General features: G+C 37.3%; 1 protein-coding gene across 4 annotated transcripts in view; it reads left to right on the top strand.

The window, feature by feature from the left end:
• Positions 1-18014, top strand: part of Otogl (otogelin like) — a 145741-nt gene that overhangs the window by 60312 nt on the left and 67415 nt on the right. For all 4 annotated transcript variants that reach the window (XM_036169979.1, XM_036169978.1, XM_036169981.1 and 1 more), the window contains exons 24-25: positions 618-725; positions 1558-1696. In XM_036169979.1, coding sequence (XP_036025872.1) covers positions 618-725; positions 1558-1696 — 247 coding nt within the window. The remainder of the gene's footprint in view (positions 1-617; positions 726-1557; positions 1697-18014) is intronic.

Here is an 18014-nt window from a genome sequence, read left to right as displayed (position 1 = left end):
ATTAAATTATATCTTCTAAACATTTTATAGTACTAGACATCTTTAGATAGTTTTCTTCTGGGATAATTTTTTAAGAAGGAGGTAATGCTTCAAAGCAAACATTAAAAAACAGCATATTAATGTAAAGGAACATGAAATACTTGATATATTTTCATGTAAGTACACCTAAATCAAACTGTCATGATTTTATATCTTAGCACTGAGAAACAAGCTTGTTTGCTCTCTAAATCCTCTAGCGGAAAACATTACTGATGCCGTAATTTACTATTTCACCAGGAACTGTGCGACAGCACGGCCTCTTTCGTAGCTAATAGTGATGACTGGTCACCTATTTTCTCTTCAAGTGTGCTTTTTCTAGAACAACCCTCCATGTTAGACATATACACTTCGGCTTTATATTTATTATGCTACATAACAAAAGGTCAAACCACATCCGATCATGGGCTTGGTATTTAGTTAATGTTGTGATAGATACACAAGGACCTTGTGGGGAAAAGCGGGAAGACCAGATTCAGTTTCCAAGGCAAAACGTGGTGTTGAATATGAAAAACTTATAGACTGAAAGCCCGCCTGACCCTAGCAGTTTCCTCTAACCCTGTCACCTTCTCATTTTGAAGGATGGCAGAACACAAAGGGAAATGCTATGTCCCTGAAAGCTGTCCCTGCATCTGGAAAGACTGGGAATATGTCTCTGGGGAAGTCATCTCTACACCGTGCTACACCTGGTAAGGATAGTCGTTTATTCCATGGAAGTTTCCCTCAGCAAATGTATTCATTTCAGTTGTTTTGCTGACATGACTGGACGTGTCTGGTTAGCAAAAGGGAATCATAATCAAGCTTGTGCTTATTAGAGCTCGAGGCCATTGGGAGTTGAGTAGCTAATCCCTACGAGGGGACTGTGGCATTTTCAATGCATGCTTGTTAGCCTAGAAGCATGAAATAGGACAACTTGGCAACAATAGGGAAACAATCACAAACTTATAAGAAAGTGCTAAGTGTTAACAAAGAGAAGGCCTTATTCAATAGATGTTTTCCTGTTTGCAAGTCAATGAGCATAGTGTCCAAAAATAATTATTTTTTACTAAAATTTCCTTAAAATATATGCAAGTATTCTAAAATTTCAAATGTAGAATCTTGAATATAAAAATTTCATTCTATTATCTATTTTCTGTGTGCCCCAGACTTAATTTTGGTGTCCGATACTATAAAGGTACATGACAAATTTGTCACTGTAAATAGGCATTATCAGAATGAATTGGCAGTATTTATAAGCATTATTGACTCCAAATGCTTCTGAGAACAAATGTTTAGGCTACTTGAAAGTTTCCAGTGCTTCAGTGGTGGTTCTCAGTAGAGCACTGGCTGCTTCTTCAGAGGATCCTGGTTTGATTTCCCAGTTCCAGGAATCCAACACTCCCTTCTGGCATTCACAGGCACTATGCACACACACAGTGCAGAGAAATACATACAGGCAAAATACCCATACACATAAAATACAAATACGAATTTTGAACCTAATTTCTCTGTAAGATAACTCTTGTTATTTTTTTTTAATAGTGTTTGTCGGCGAGGGATGTTCAATTGCACATATTATCCATGTCCTGCTGTATGCACGGTGTATGGGGACCGGCATTATTATTCCTTTGATGGGTTGGAATATGACTACATCAGTGATTGCCAGGTTTTTTTGATAAAGGTTAGTCATAACTACTTTTTGCTTGACCTTGCATAAAGACAGTGTGAAGAATAGCATGTTGTTCATGGCATATCCCATTAGTTTTTTTTTTTTTTTACCACTAATAAAACTTATGGAAGCCACAGTCATTTTCCACTAATTTCTTCAGCTCTAAACTCATCTTAAGTTTCTGTATTCATATAGGATAGACTAATTCTTCAGCCCCATGCCTTTGGCCCTGTCTGTGAAATGAAGATAGTGATTATACCTAGTGCCATGGATAGAAAGGGCATGATTATACAGTAACTGCTCATTAATGACAAATTATTTTAATTATTGTTAGCTTGGTGTGACAAATATACATACAGCACATTGAACCATATATCTTATTTTTATGAACCTATAAACCAAGAGAGGTTATTTTTGGTTCTAGAAATGATATATTGATGGTATCTTTTGGCAAAGTCCTGGTATTTGTGTATCTGAGAAAATCTTAAAATTTCTCATATGTCTAAAGTGTATAGATAAGATAACCTACATGCATAGTTTTTTTTTAGCCAACACTGATCTCAGAATTAAATTTCTAAATGAAAAACTGAGGTCTTTCGAGTAGAGTCACACAAGAACAGTGGAATGAACACCATCTACCAGCAAATAAATATGTGATTAATGTATTTTTCCAGGCATAGCTTTTATGCCACATTATGCTTATGTGTGATTCTGCCCTATGAGCCTTTCTCTAGAAAGTAGAGTAATATGGTCTGTTTTTAAGAGTTCTACAAAATAAAAAGAGAGGAACTTTAATGAAGCTTTTGCTTATATATTAAAGGACGGACGTTCCCTGTGAGCCCTTGTTTCACAAGTCCCATAATAAGCATCATTGAATTACCATTCGTAAAAGGGGCTGCCCTTTCTGAATGATTTTAAGTTTCTTATAGAAAAATAGTAATGGATTTGGTATTATATGATTATGACATCTATCAAGTGTATTTCTATTTCTTAATTTTTTATTTTTTAAATTTCATACATGAGTACTGCATTTACATAATTTCCACTTTGCCTTCTCCCCTAAAACCCCTCTTATATCCCTCCACACTTTGTTAAATTTACTACCTTTCATCTAATTAGTTTTTATGCACACACACACATACACAAACACACACACACACACATACACAAATACAGCTTGCTGAGTTCATTTAACAGTACTTATGTACTTATGTATTTAGGGCTGACTCATTGCAGCTGGATAATGTGTCAGGGGGCTCTTCTCTAGATAAGACTGCTTCTCCCTGGAGAACTTGATCTAGGAATAGGACCTAGTGAGATTCACACCATCCACAGTGCACTTCAACTAGTTTTGTCGTTATTCAGGTTTTGTTTAGCAGACAGAATTTTTGAGAGTTCATGTGGGCAGTTTTTCTGTCATATACAGAAGACACTAGCTCCCAGTAGACGTCTTGGTCCTTTGGCTCTTACAGTACAATCTTTCTACTCCCTCTTCTGCAATGGTTTCTGACCTTTAGGTATGGGGGTTATGTTGTAGTTCTCTTGATAGGGGTTAGACAACCCACGGTCAGTTGTTTTCTGTAGTTTGATCACTTAGGGCTTTCTGTAATGATCTCTGTCTACTGGAAACAAAGTTTCTTTGATGAGGAACTGGAGCTACATGTGTCTGTGGGTATAAGGATACATATTCAACATGGAGCTAGAAATTAATTTTTTTTTAATAAAGTGGCAGCAGTGTGTTCTCTATATTTTGTGGCCTCACTAGCCACTTGTAGTTGGCAAGTTTTACAGGACCAGGCATGAATTCCCTCCTATTTAGTGTGCCTTGAGTCCAGTTTACATAATTTCTACCACCAAGCTGTTGGTTACCTCTAATAGGGAAGAGCCATTATTGTACCCTTGGGATATCTTACTTATAGTGGTCATTGTTGTTTATAGGCTTTATATTTGGGTAGAACTATTGGTTGCTTTTCTTCCTTTGCAACTTGCCTACCATCTCTGGATACTAAGTGTGCTGGCTAATTTTATGTCAATTTGACACAAGCTATACTCATCTGAGAAGAGAGGGCTTCAATTGACAAAATACCTTCATAAGATTGGGCTTTAGGCAAGACTATAGGGCATTTTCTTAATTATTTGTTGATGATGAAAGGCCCAGACAATTTTGGGTGATGCCAACCCTGGGCTGGTGGTCCTAAGTTTTATAAGAAAGCAGGTTAAGCAAGCCATAATGAGCAAACCAATAAGCATCTCTCCTCTATGGCTTCTGCATCAGCTCTTGCCTCCTTGTTCCTGCCCTGTTTGAGTTCCTGTCCTGACTTCCTTCAGTGATGAACAGTGATGTGGCAGCTTAAGCCAAACAAACCTTTTCCTTCCCAGGTTATTTTTGGTCATGGTATTTCATCACAGTGTAGAAACCCTAGGGCACTATGAGAGCTAGTCTTCAGGAAGAAGGTTTCTAGGTCAGGTCCATCTCAGTTCTTCAAATCCTGTGTCTAAAGTGTGTAGTGTCTTCAGCAATAGGGTCTTACCTTAAGGACTGGTGGGCTACCGAGGGCCACATCAATCACCTTTATTGCTTTGCGAGTCTTGTGATCTCCTGAGCAGCAACTCATTTCAAACATCCTTGGTGTTGTTTATCCCTCCTTCTTCCCTCACTGTCTGCATTGGCCTCCCTCTTCCCAGCTTTGCAATTTCCTCTTCATAGCATCAGTGTCCAGCTACTCCATGTCTTCAGCTCCTGCTCTCCCAACCACCATGTTCTGTTCTTTACTGTCTTGGTATCCACAGTTACTCCAGGTTATATACTTACATACATTAATATTCAGAACTAGGATTCCCATATAAGCGAGAATATGTGGCATTAGTCTTTTTAGGACAGGGTTGAATCATTCAGTATAATATTTTCTAGTTACATTCATTTACCTTCAAATTTTATGATCTTAATTTATCACAGCTGAATAGAACAGCTATGTATAGTTGCTACATTTTCATTATTCATTCATCAATCAGTTCAAGGGCATTTAGAATGTTTTTATTCCCTAACTACTGTAGATAGAACAGCAGTGAACATGACTGAGCAGGTATCCCCAGAGTAGGGTATCTAGCCTTTTGAATGTATGCCAGGGAGTGATATATCTGGATCATATAGTAGATCTATGCTTAACATTTTGAGCATTCTCTACAGTGAATTCCAGAGGTGCTTCACCAGTTTGCAACCCCACCAATAGTGTTTCCCCTTGCCCCAGATTCTCTCCAGTGTCTGTCATTAGTTGTTTTCTTAATCTTAGCCATTCTTTTTGGGGTGAGGTGAAATCTCAAAATAATTTTAATTTTCAGTTCCCCAGTTACTAAGGGTGTTGAACACTTTTTTTTGAAATATTCTTAGTTATTTTTTATTTCTTCTTTTAGAACTCTTTGTTGAGATCTGTGCTCATTTTAATTGGGCCATTTGTTTTCATAATTCTTTTATTTTTGAATTCTTCATATATTCTAGATGTTAATCCTCCCAGATGGATAGTTTGCAAAGAATCTCTTCCACTCTGTCAGTTGCCTTTTCACTTTACAGATTATTTGCTTTAACAGAAGCATTCTAGCTTTATGAAGTCCCATTTGTCAATTTTTTGGCATTAATTTCAGAGCAAATGAAATCCTATTCAGAAAGTCCTTTTCTATACCTTGATCTTCTTAGGTACTACCTATATTTTCTTTTATCAGTTCCAGGGTTTCAGGTTCTGCATTGAAGTCTTTGATCAATTTGGAATTTATTTTTTTCTTCAGGGTAATAGTATGGTTTTAATTTCATTCTTCTACATATGAACATCCAGTTTTCCAAGCACTGTTTGTTGGAGATGATATCTTTGTTGCAGTGTGTATTTTTGGCATCATTGTCAAATATCAGAAGGCTATAGTTGTATGCACTTGTATTTGGGTCTTCTATTTCCTTCCGCTTGTCTATATGTCTGTTTTTGTGACAGTACCATGCTGTTTTTATTACAGTAGCTCTGTAATGTAGCTTGGAATCTTGTATGGTAATCCACCCAGCATTGATTTATTCTCCCAGTCTTACTTTGGCTATTTAGGGTCATATATGGTTCCACATGAAGTTTAAGATAACTTTTTTCAATTACTGTGAAGAGTGTTGCAGAGATCTTTATTGGGATTATATTGAGTCTACAAATTGCTTTTGGTAGACTGTTCATTTCACAGTATTAATTTTACCAACCTATGAGCATATGAGGTCTTTTTTTTTTCATCTAGTGTTTTTTTCACTTTTTTTTTTTTAATTAGAGATTTAATTGTAGAGGCCTTTCACTTCTTTGGTTAAGTTTACTTCTAGATATTTTAGTTTTCATAGGCTATTGCACACAGGATCTCCTTCTCAACTTGTTTGTTATTGAAATATAGGAAGGCTACTAAGCCAGTTTTCTCTTCCCACTTTGCTGAAATTATTGCTCATTTCTCCATGTTTTCTGATGGAACTTTGGGGATTCTGCTATGTAAAATGTCACATCATCTGCAAATGTGGAATATTTGAGTTCTTTTCCTACTTATGTTCTTTATTTTTCTATTCTTGTTTTATTGCTCCAGATCAGTGGTTCTCCCTCTCCCTAATGCTGCGACCCTTTACTACAGTTCCTCATGTTGTGGTGACCCCCAACCAGAAAATGATTTTTGTTGCTACTTCATAACTGTAATTTTGCTGCTGTTATGAATTGCAATGTAAACATTTGTGTTTTCTGATGGTCTTAGGTGACCACGGTAAAAGGGTCCATTGATTCCCAAAGGAGATGCAACCCACAGGTTGAGAACCACTGTTCCAGATAGTACCTTAAAATAGAGTGGTGACAGCGGACAGCCCTGTTTATCCCCGACTTTAATGGGATTGCTGTAAATTTTCTCCATTTATGAGGCTGTTAGCTGTGAGTTTGTCATGTGTAGCTTTTATTATGTTGACTGTGTTCCCTTCAATTAATAATGTAGGCACTTTATTAACTATGGATCAGAAAATTCTATGGTTATCATTTTTTTGGTAAGTGTGTTGTTTGATGTTTGGAGCATAAGAAAAGGCAAAGTTGTTCATGTACACCATATAAATGTAATTACTTGTCTTCTCCACTCTGTATTGATCTGCCCTGTTCTTGTGTCCTATTGTTTGAGTAACCATCATGTATCACATAAAAAACAAGCTGCTAGTTTTATATTTGTGCGATTATATAGTATATCACTATATTTCAGGGCAATAAACTACATCTTTGGATTTCTCTTAGAGACTATCATAATTATGACTGAATCATAAAGTTAAAAAAAAAAAACCTTTGGTTTGACATTTTCTACAGTCTTCCAACATGGTAGAGATAAGGCAGTTAAATTAAATTCTTTTACTTGCAGCAGCTAGCATTTATAGTAAATTCACAGAACTGCCTTCATAGTGGTATTTACATAACAACACTTCTAAACTTTAGGAGCATACATGTCATGTGGGAATGTTGTTCAAGTGTGGATTCCGTTTCCACAGGTTGCAGTGGAATCTTGGGTTCAACTTTTTAAGCAAGGTGCCAGGTGGTAGTGATCCTGTATGTGTGGAAGCCATACTCTCACTAGGAAGGGAGGAAGTATTTCTACAACAAAACAAAACAGAATACCTGTATATTAATAATTTTTGAACTTATCATTTTCTGAATAGTTTAAGTCATATTCAGACAAAGGAAATTTCTTTGAGAACATTGTATCAAGCATGTCCTATTCCAGTGAATATATGATTTCTGTTAGAGATGCATTTGTGGTGTTTTTTCTAATAGAAAAAATTTTGCCAATTGGTGTTTTCATTTTATGCATAAAAATAATTTACAATTGTCTAACAAAATTTATAGTCTAATCCACTGTCTACACAAACAGTTTCTTATATGTGATAATGGTCCTTCCTCATGCATTAATTCATTTCAACTATTTTTGTCTATTAACTATGGACTACACTAATAAAGACACATCTATTCTACATCTCTCTATAAAAGATTTATTTAAGAACATATTAAATTATTTTGAGGCAGGGACTGTGTTTATATTTTCCTTTCTTTCTATCCTCAAGTCATTTGGGGGAATTCTGGGCATTTAATGCACTTAGTAATTATCCATTGATATCTTCTATCTGCTTAAAAAATTCTTTATTATCTTTTGCAGTAGGACAGTATCAACCATTATATTTTTACATTTGTTTCTTAGGACAAATTTTAGTGATTTTTTAAAAAAAAATTTATTTTATTTTATGCATCTGAATGTTTTGCCTGCACATATTCATGTCACTGTGTGTACGCCTGGTGTCCACAGAGGTCCTGCAGGGGAGGGTGTCAGATCCCCTAGAACTGCAGTTACAGATTTTTGTGAGTCACCGTGTAGGTTGTGGGAGCTGAATACAGTCCGATACATGAGCAACAGTGCTATTAACTGCTAAGCCATCTTCCCAGACTCTAGTGGTTTTTTTTTAATTTTTAAATAATGTTTGTATTAATTCGATGAGAATTTCATACAATATGCTTTGATCATATTCTTCCTCTTTCCTCAACTCCTTCCATATCCAGACTCTCTATCCTTCCTTCTCTACCCAACTTTGAGTTTTCTTCCCACCCCCATCAAATCCAGTTTGTGTTGCCCAAGGAGTCTTGGGAGTGGGGCCTGCCCTGGAGTGTGGTTAACCTACAACGGGTCACATTAATAAAGAAAACTGACTTTTCCTCCACCAACAGCTATCCAACGTCAGTAATTCCTCAGCCAGGACTGGGATTTTGTGCTCACCTCCCCTACTCTGGGCTGGGGTTTTCTGTAGCTGGAACCTTTTCTCTGTCCCGCTTGGTCCTGCAGCAGCTTATAAAATAATCACTCAGAGACTTAATAATAATTACACACGGTATGGCCTGTAGCTCAGGCTTATTATTACCTAGCTCTTACATCTTAAATTAACCCATTTCTATTAACCTATGTATCACCATGTGGCTGGTGGCTTACTGGTACTTTCACATCTTGCTTCTTGGGCAGTTCTCTGGCATCTCCTCGACTCTGCCCTCTTCTCCCTGTATCTCTGCTTGGATTTCTGGCCTGGCTATATCCTGTCTTGCTATAGGCCAAAGCAGCTTCTTTATTAACCAAATGGAAGTAAAATATATTCACAGTGTACAGAAAGATATCCCACAGCATCTTCCCTCATCTGTGCTGGAATCATGTGTGCATCTTTCCTCCTCTGTGCTGGGATTTTGGGCCCACCTTCCCTTCTCTGTCCTGGGATGTTTTTTGGCATAAGCTTGCACAAGTCTTGTGCATTTTATCACAATTCCTTGTGATGAATTCATCTGTGAAACTATCTGGTATGTCTGGAAAATGTCATTTCTTTGTTGTTACCCATTGCTGCTGGCCTTTATAATTTTTCATCCCCCTGCTGCTTAAGATCTCTGAACATTGGGGAAGTGGGGTGATATGTATAACCCGTTTAGGACTGAGAACTCCACAATCTTTTATTCTGCTCACACAGACCAGTTGAAAGTCTCTGTGTTAGTTGCCATCTACTGCAAGGAGAAGCTTCTCTGATGAGGCCAACCACAACATTTTCATACAGGTGACCTTGCAGAAAATATTCTTACGTAGAGTGTTTGTTTTGGGCAGGAAAGTATATTTTAGTACTTGATGCTGAATGATTGTAGGTTATTTCTTACCGGTACTGCAAAGGAGCAAAGCCAATCTCCTGAGTATTTATATCCTACAGTCATCTTAGTTTGACACCATATCCTCAAGTTAAGGTGAATACATCCTGTCCTACTTCAAATCTTGGTAAGATTGCCTTCTTGTGTGTAAAAAATGCACCATTGAATCATTTTCTCAGTGTATTAGAGGCAATCCCACTTAAACCATTAATTCGATGTCTGGTTGAAGATCAGCTCACTTAGTGAAGGATGATTTGAAGAGCACCAGTTCTAGAATTGTGTGTACCTATTTATCTGGCAATGTTCTTTTGAAAAAGAACAGTGTTTAAAGATTTGATTTTAGAGCTAAATGTTTACTGAATGTTATTGGTAGCTTGAAGAAAATGAACTTACCGTTGGTAATAAAATAGGAAAATTATTATGATTTCACTATGGGACATTTTACTGAAATTAATAAAACTATAACCAGGCCCCAAATGTTTCAGGATAAATTGATTATAGCACTCACGATAAGCTAATAAAACAGAAATCTAAAAAGAGAAGTGATTTCATTTGATCATAAAACATAATATTGTGTGCCAAAGATGACTTAGTGATTCACCAATGTAGGCTAATTTTTCATAGTCTTGAAATATGATTATGCCCAATTTCTCAGTGCTTAAATTCTTCTCAGTTTCACTTTTTTAGAGATAGTATTTGTTTATGCTCACACCATGTGCCAAGACTTCCCATGGCACAGCCTTCCTTCCGGAAACACTGTGCTTCTTTTGAGAGGGGAGGGTGGCAGCTGGCCACCCTCTGACTGGGGGGGCTCTAGGGTCAAGGGAGCCTCTGAAGAACAACTTAACTTTTTCTTGTCAGCCAGCTTCCCTCCGTCTTTGTATCGATTGCCCCTAGGCCTGATCTTTGCAGACTGCAATGCTTCAATCCTTGGTCAAACTTACCTTGAGTTTCTTTGGGTCCTAAGGAGGATCTGGTAATCTAATTCATAAAGTATCCACTTTTATTTCACACCTGGACTTTTAAAAATTAATGCTTTTGTTTTAAAGGTACACCGTTCTTTGACCTTGCCATTGAAAGAAGTTAGGTTTGATTTTGGTCATCATTAGACTGAATGCTTTCTTAATACAACCAAGTTCCAGGAATCTCACTTGCTATAATAATAATGAATAAATACTTGTTAGAATTCCACAATTAAAATATACTGCTACTTTATTGATTTCAGATTTTCTTTTTACCCCAACAGTACATAACATGTTATTTTTTGTGCCTTGAGACAGATTTAGAGAGAAGGTCCTAACTGTATTTTGTGAGGCAAGATATGATTTAAGAGAAAAGAAACTCCACAAAACCCAAAACTTCCAGCATCCTGACCTATGCTGCAAACTTACAAACTCAGGAAGTATATTATTATATTCTTCAGATTTCAGAGTTGAACTCTAATTCTGTGAACCCAGAGCAAGTAGCAGGACCTGTTAGGCCTCTTCCCATAACTTGTCTCAGATTAGGATTTCAATGGTCTTAGCAGATCCTTTAAATGTTACTGGTTTCTTTAGGCCGCCCCCCCCCCCCCCGAGAGCTTTCTGATTTCATCACTCTGAAATTTCTAAGCCTTGCTTAAGTTTTCACGTCAGTTATGCCCTGTGTGTTTTCTACAATGTCAGTCCTAGTCTGAGAAATTGGGGTGCAGTGATGAACGGATTAATGTGGGTCTAGCTTCATTTGAACCTTGGGTAATTGCTGTGGGATAATGCTTTTGTACATTGGTTTAATAAAATGCGGATTGGCCAGTAGCTAGGCAGGAAGTGTAGACAGGATAAGCAGAGAAGGAGAATTCTGGGAAAGGGAAGGCTGAGTAAGGAGATGCCAGCCCACGGTCCAGGGATCAGCATGTAATGGCACACTGGTAAAGATACAGAATACGTGGCAACATATAGATTAACAGAAATAGGCTGAGTTTAAGTGTAAGAGCTAGTCAGTAGTAAGCCTGAGCTAATGGTTGAGCAGTTTTAATTAATACAAGCTTCTGTGTGTTTACTTAGGTTTGAGTGGCTGTGGACCAGGTGGGACAAAAAAAAAAAAACCTTCCAACTATAGGTCATAGGGAGAATATTATTATTATTATTATTATTATTATTATTATTATTAAATTTATATGAAACTATGAAGAAAAGACAATAATTATCTAGATGTGAAATTGTTTAAGGATTTTTTGGGAGATTGAGAGAGAGAGAGAGAGAGAGAGAGAGAGAGAGAGAGAGAGAGAGAGAGAGAGTGTGTGTGTATACATGTGGGTGTGTAGTAGCCAGGAGCAGATATTGGATATTTTCCTAAATATTTCCCTGGTGTCTACTTTGCGACAGGGTCTCTCATTGAAACTGAGATAAAAATTTTGGCTCTGCTGAATAGCTATTGTGCTCCAGAAATTTATTTCTCTGCTTCCTAAGAACTGAAAATGTAAATACATGCTACTGTACTGTGCCAGGCTTTTTTTTTTTTTTTTTAAATAGGGATTTGGTAACCAAACTCAGGTCCTCATGCTTATACAGAAAGCACTCTACCGACCGAGCAGCCTCCTCTAAACCTTGTTAGTTTTCATCCTACTTTGTTTTGGAAGTCACTCTTGTCTTTTTGTAACTCTTCTGATTTCTGGTCCTCTGTTTATGATCACCTGATGTACTTTTGTACCTCTTTTCTCCAGTTGTCTTAAGATGCTAGCTCTTACAGGTTCCATATTTTTACGTGTGGTGCTCTCATGAAATTCCGCATTGCTATGATATCATAACATCTTGCAGCTATGAACCCTGCTTTGTTATTTGTTGATTCATAGGTAGCTGTCAGCAGGGACTTTGTGTGGAATGTTTCACCTGCTTCTATGGGACAGGTGCTGACAGTGGCCTGTCGCACACAATACTATTCTACTTTGAATGGTGCCGACAGGTTGAGTTTTGGAATCATTTGGAGGACTATTGTCCATCAGAGCTTTTAGAAGGGAGAGAAAAAAGAGCCTTGGTATCGACCTTTTTCCATCAAGCTTTGAATTGTTCTTGTGTTGCCTAGTAACTCTGCCACATTATTTCCAAACCTAATATTAACTTGAAGTAGATCAAGAGTGGGAATTATAGACATGTAACTCTTAGCATTGCTACTCTTTCAGATTTCTGTCAGGAGAGCCGGGTGTTAGGAGACAGACCGTGTAATACAGAATACTTCTTGACATTTCTAATTCAATGTAAAGAACAACGCTAACACTGAGATACTTTGATTAACAGTAACGAAAGTGTAATTGTAACAGAAGTCTAATACCCTCTTTTCTCGCCTTTTCATCTAAATAACTCTTCCTAAGAGGAAGAACAAACAAAACCCTGCATTATATACTCTCCTCTGCTTTGAAAACCATTCATAAAAACATAAAAGTGTGGCATTAATTTTTTTCTAGTAGAACAATGCTATAATCATCTTAATGGCACTGATTATGCTGCTTTTGAAAGTTCAGGCAATGCCATGCAGAAGGATTGTTTAGGAAGAAGCCAAGAGCTGCCAGCACCCATCAAGGAGAAGTGAGTCACACAGACACATTCATTACTCTGTCAGCACTGTTCACTGAACCCTCTCCTGTAGGCACTGCTGCTGTAATTACCAACAAGCCAAGAATAATTCAGCCCAACTAGGAAATATATTGATTTAGGGCTCCTATTGCTAGCAGTGTCAAAATATGTGTATAGAGAATTTACATGAAAATCCATATGCTTTTAATAGCACTTTCATCATTAGGAAAACAAACCCTCATCTCTCTCAAAATAAAACATCCAGGAAACTGATGTGATGCTTTGAAATTTTTGTGATGACATGATAATGTCCTACTCCAACCTAAGGTTTCAATTAACTCAGGCTCATCTCTACTTAAATTCATCATTGCACCCCACTTATCAGTCTGGAGCTGATACCATGGATGTCACCACCCATCTTTTCCTTTTGATGAAATCCTCACCATTGAAGTTAAGGAAAGGGTTAGGGACCGACAGTTTTGACTCTTGGAGAGAAGGGCCACTTTGGAAATACATTCACGAAAGCTCATGGACTGAGGAACTTTGACGCTGCTGAGAATGTGCTAATGAGGAAGGAAAGGGGTTCAGTAAAGTGTAGATTTAGGTGTGCATGGTTCAGTGATGTTCTCTGGAATGAGGGAGTCATGACTAGTTGGGCTTTTCTCTTCATCCATTTCTAGAGCTATTACGAATTTACTCGTGGCATTGTCAAAACTGAAACAAACAAGAACAAGTTAAGATTCTCAACAGAATCTTTGCAGTGTATAAAATAAGTGACCTTGGAATCAATGTGTACATCTTTTTTAAAAAAGTTTTTTTTTTAATCAATTTTATTTGTTCATAGTGCTGATTTTCATAAAAGAAATTCTGCAAGTGTACCACATACTTTGAACATCTTGATGGGGACCCCTTCTAACCTCTGCTAGTCTACCTCTTCTAATAGTCCTTCATCTGTCACCGCATGTGCCTGTGGGTGTGCGCATGCACATGTGTGTTTGTGTATGTGCATGTGTGTACATGTGCATATTGTGAATGGGTGTGTGTGCATGCATATATACGTGCACATAAATGGTTTAAGGCATTTGTATAAAACCTAGCATCCACAGGTGAGAGACAATACATATTTGTATGTCTCACTTGTTTTACTCAGTATTGAAGATCTACCATTGTATTCACTTTCTAACAGGTGATGAGATTTCGTTCTTCTTGTGGCTGAGTAAAACTCCTGCATGTGCATGTGTGTGCACCTCACATTTTCTTTATCTACTCATCTGCTGATGGAAATCTAGGTTGAGTCTAAAAGTTGGCTCTTGTGAATAGTGCTGCATCTCTCTCTCTCTCTCTCTCTCTCTCTCTCTCTCTCTCTCTCTCTGTTGATTTGGAGTCCTCCAGGTGTATACTCAGAAGGCATACAGTTGTATCACATGGAAGTGCTAGTTTTAGTATTTTGGAGGAGCTTTCATGCTGATTTTCCTGGTGCCTTGACCAGTTTATATCCCCTCCATGTCTAGAAAGTTTCCCCTTTGTCCTTTTCTCTGTCATTATCTTCTGTCAGATGCTTTCTTGATGATAGCCATTCTGACTGGGCCGAGATGGAATCTTAACATAATTTTAATTTGCATTTTGAAAATTGTCTCTTAATCTCTTTAGCACATTTATTGACCATACAATGTGGGTTTTAGTATTTATTTATTTTTGCTCTTTCTATGCTCTTAATTTTCTGTCATATGTGTAGCTAGCAAAGACTTTCTCCCATTCTGTTGACTGTTTTTTTTTTTTTTTTTACTTTGATTTCTTTGCTGTGAGTAAGCTTTTAAATTTTATGTAATTTAATTTTTCCATTCTTAGTATTATTCCATGAGCTATTGGAATACTTTTCAGAACTCACTTACATCTGTGTGTATCTTAGAGTGTTTTGTCTTGATAGCTTCAGAGTTTCAGGTCCTAATCTTTGGTCATGGACCCATTTGATTTTTTTTTAACAAGGTGGGAGAGGGGTTCTAGTTTTACTCTTCTGCATTTAAATGTTCAGTTTCCTCAGAACCATTTGTTAAAAAGAGCCTCTTTTCTCCAGTGTATGTTTTTGAGAACTTTGTCAAAAAAAAGTTAGTTTTTGTTGTGTGGATTTAATTCTGTTTATCTGCTACAGTGATCTACATATCTGTTTTGTATCAATACCATACTTTTTTTTTCTATGACTGTGTAGTATAATCAAGAGTTGTTTTAAGCCCAGCATAATTCTTTTTGTTCAGAACTGCACTGGCTACTGAAGTATTTTGTGCTTTTATATTCAATTTAGTATGGCTTTTTCTATTTTTATGAAGAATGCCATTGGAATTTTGATGGGAATTATGTTGAATCTGAAGATTGCTTTTGGACACATAGCCATTTTCATTATATTAATTCTATGGATCTATGGGCAGAGGAATTTCAAAACTACTAGAATCCTCTTCAATTCCTTCAGTTGTTTAAAAATTTTCATTGTCGAATTCCTTTATTCCCTTGGTTAACTTTATTGCCAGACATTTTTATTTTATGTTTTGGTTTTTCGAGATAGGGTTTCTCTGTGTAGTTTGTGTGCCTGTCCTGGACCTCACTCAGTAGACCAGGCTGACCTCCAACTCATAGACATCTACCTGGCTCTGCCTCCTGAGTGTTGGGATTAAAGGCATGCGCCACCACTGCCTGATGACATTTTATTTTTTTAAGGATGTTATTCATGTTATTGTTTTCATTTGATTCTATGAATTTAGGAACTTCCTCTAATTTCTTCACTGATCATCATCAGGTACGATGTCATTTAGTTCCCACAAGTTTGTGTATGCTCTGCAGTTGTTTTTGCTCATCATTTTCAGCTTTATTCTGCCGCTGTCAGATGGAATCCAAGAAATCATTTACATTATCTTATGTTTGTTGAGACTTGTTTTTTTGCCCTAAAATATTTTCCAGAAATATTTTAAATAAGAAATTTCCATGAGCTAGTGAGAAGAATGTGTATTCTACAATGATTAGTTGGAATAATATAGATGTTTGTTGAATTCATTTGTTCTTTCACAGAGCTAAACTTTTCACACTTCTTTGTTGAAGATTTGTCTGGATTACCTGTCGTCAGTGAGAGTGAGGTATTGTAGCCACTCACTGTTTCTGTGCTGGCGCAATCTATTTACATATAGCAGTATATAACATATGTGTGTTTAGAATTATAAAACATAAATGGACTTTCTTCATTTTTTTTTTTTTTTTGACTAATTTCAGTTTGGAATCTACTGTGTTGGATGTTGGTATTGCTATAGGTGTTTGCTTTCTGGTTATATTTGCTTGGAAATTTTTTTTTCCGTTCCTTTCACTGTAAGGCTACATGTTTCTCTTTTCCAGTGAGGTCCACTTCTTATAGCTAAGAGACAGATAAGTCCAGTTTTAGAATCCAACTTTGTAGTCTACGTCTCTTAAATTAGAGAAGTAAGACAATAATAGTTAGGGTTACTATTGAGGGAGGTATACAAATTCCTGCCTGTTAGTTGTTTTTGCAGGGCTGGCACATTCTTAAGCCACATTGCTTATTTCTTATTTTAGTGTTGCTGATTATTATTTTTTCCTTGTGACCTGATGGATGTGTCTATTTTTCGCTTCAGTGTACAGAATTCCTTCCTACACTTTCTGTGGTGATAGATTTTTGATTATGTATTTCACTAGTTTGTGATCATCATGGAGTTTTTCTACCTTATTTGTGAAGAATGATTATGTTGGACTGTGTACTATGACTTAGCGGTGTGGTGTCATTTAATAAGACACCAGTCACTGAAGGTATGGAGTAAAAGGAAATAAGCAGGGTGAGACTAGTAATTATGATAATAAATAGAGAAGGGAAAAGTAAATGCAAAGAGAGAATTTAGGGTTGCTTCATGGAAAGAGAAAGAGGGAGAAATGTGATCTGAGTGCCTAAAACAATCTCAGCACTTGGAGGTTGAGGAAGGAAGACCTCCAACTCCAGGCCTGCTTTTGTTCTCTGGGAAAACCTACTCAGAAGCCAAAAGAAAATAGGATAGTACAAGACAAAGCTGATCCACTAAGTTAAAATTAGATATTAAATAAGAGAAAAATAAAAATGAAGGAAACAAACTGTTTGAGGATGCAACTTCTTTGTACATCCCTTGCATGAGCATGGGTGCAGGTCTGCCCTTGTCCAATCCTTCATGTAGGTACAGGCCTATATGTGTGGTAGGTACACTCTAGACTATGTCTCAGTTCAGTTTTCTACTTCCCTCCAATGCATAATTCCAATTTAAAGCTTTTCTCGCCAGCTAGTGGTATTCTGCAGGTCATAGCTCAGCATGGGGTAGGTTTCCAGAGTGCGCCATGATGGGAGGGCAGTGGGCTCTAGAGTCACTCAGCTGTCAACTCTGTGATGATGGGTTCTTTAAAAAAATGACTTCTTTAGCAATAAAGTCTTATGACATCAGACTTAGAGGAATTGAACTAGGTTGATTCAAAAGCGTCATCCCAGAAGACTCACTTTCATAGTATGAGAAGGTGCTATGCAAGCTGCGAAGGAAGAAAAATCCATCAGTAACCCCCTGCCCCCCATGCTGTGATGTCTATGAACCACAACAATGAATAGCATAGCAAGCTATCCCCAAAGGGACAATAGTGGCATTTATATATTGGTGGTAACCAACAGCTGTCCAATTGGACTCAAGGCCCGACCATTAGGCAGAAATTCAAGCTCGGGACTGTAAACCTAGTGTGTATGTATGTGTGCGTGTGCGTGTGCGTGTGTGTGTGTGTGTGTGTGTGTGTGTGTGTGTGTGCATGTATGTGCTTTATGTGTGTGTAAAAATAATAAGAAAAAGGAAGTGAATTTGAGAGAGAGTGAGAGTTGAGGGGGGTGAAAGAGTAGTTGGAGAGGGGATAAAAAGGGGAAATGATATAAATACAGTACCCATATGTGAAATTTTAAAAAGTGGAGCCGGGAAACCAAGGAAACTCTCTTGGATTGCAAATACAAAAGAACCACCTAGAAGCAGGAACTTGTAACTCACTATGAATGTGTCACTTCAATCTTTCCTGACATCCCTGATTGTGAATTTAGAT

The sequence above is a fragment of the Onychomys torridus genome, chromosome 20 (genome assembly GCF_903995425.1).
Source record: "Onychomys torridus chromosome 20, mOncTor1.1, whole genome shotgun sequence".
Taxonomy (NCBI): Eukaryota; Metazoa; Chordata; class Mammalia; order Rodentia; family Cricetidae; genus Onychomys; species Onychomys torridus.
The sequence above is the reverse complement of the archived record's forward strand: the minus strand, read 5'-3'. Positions and strand labels throughout refer to the sequence as shown.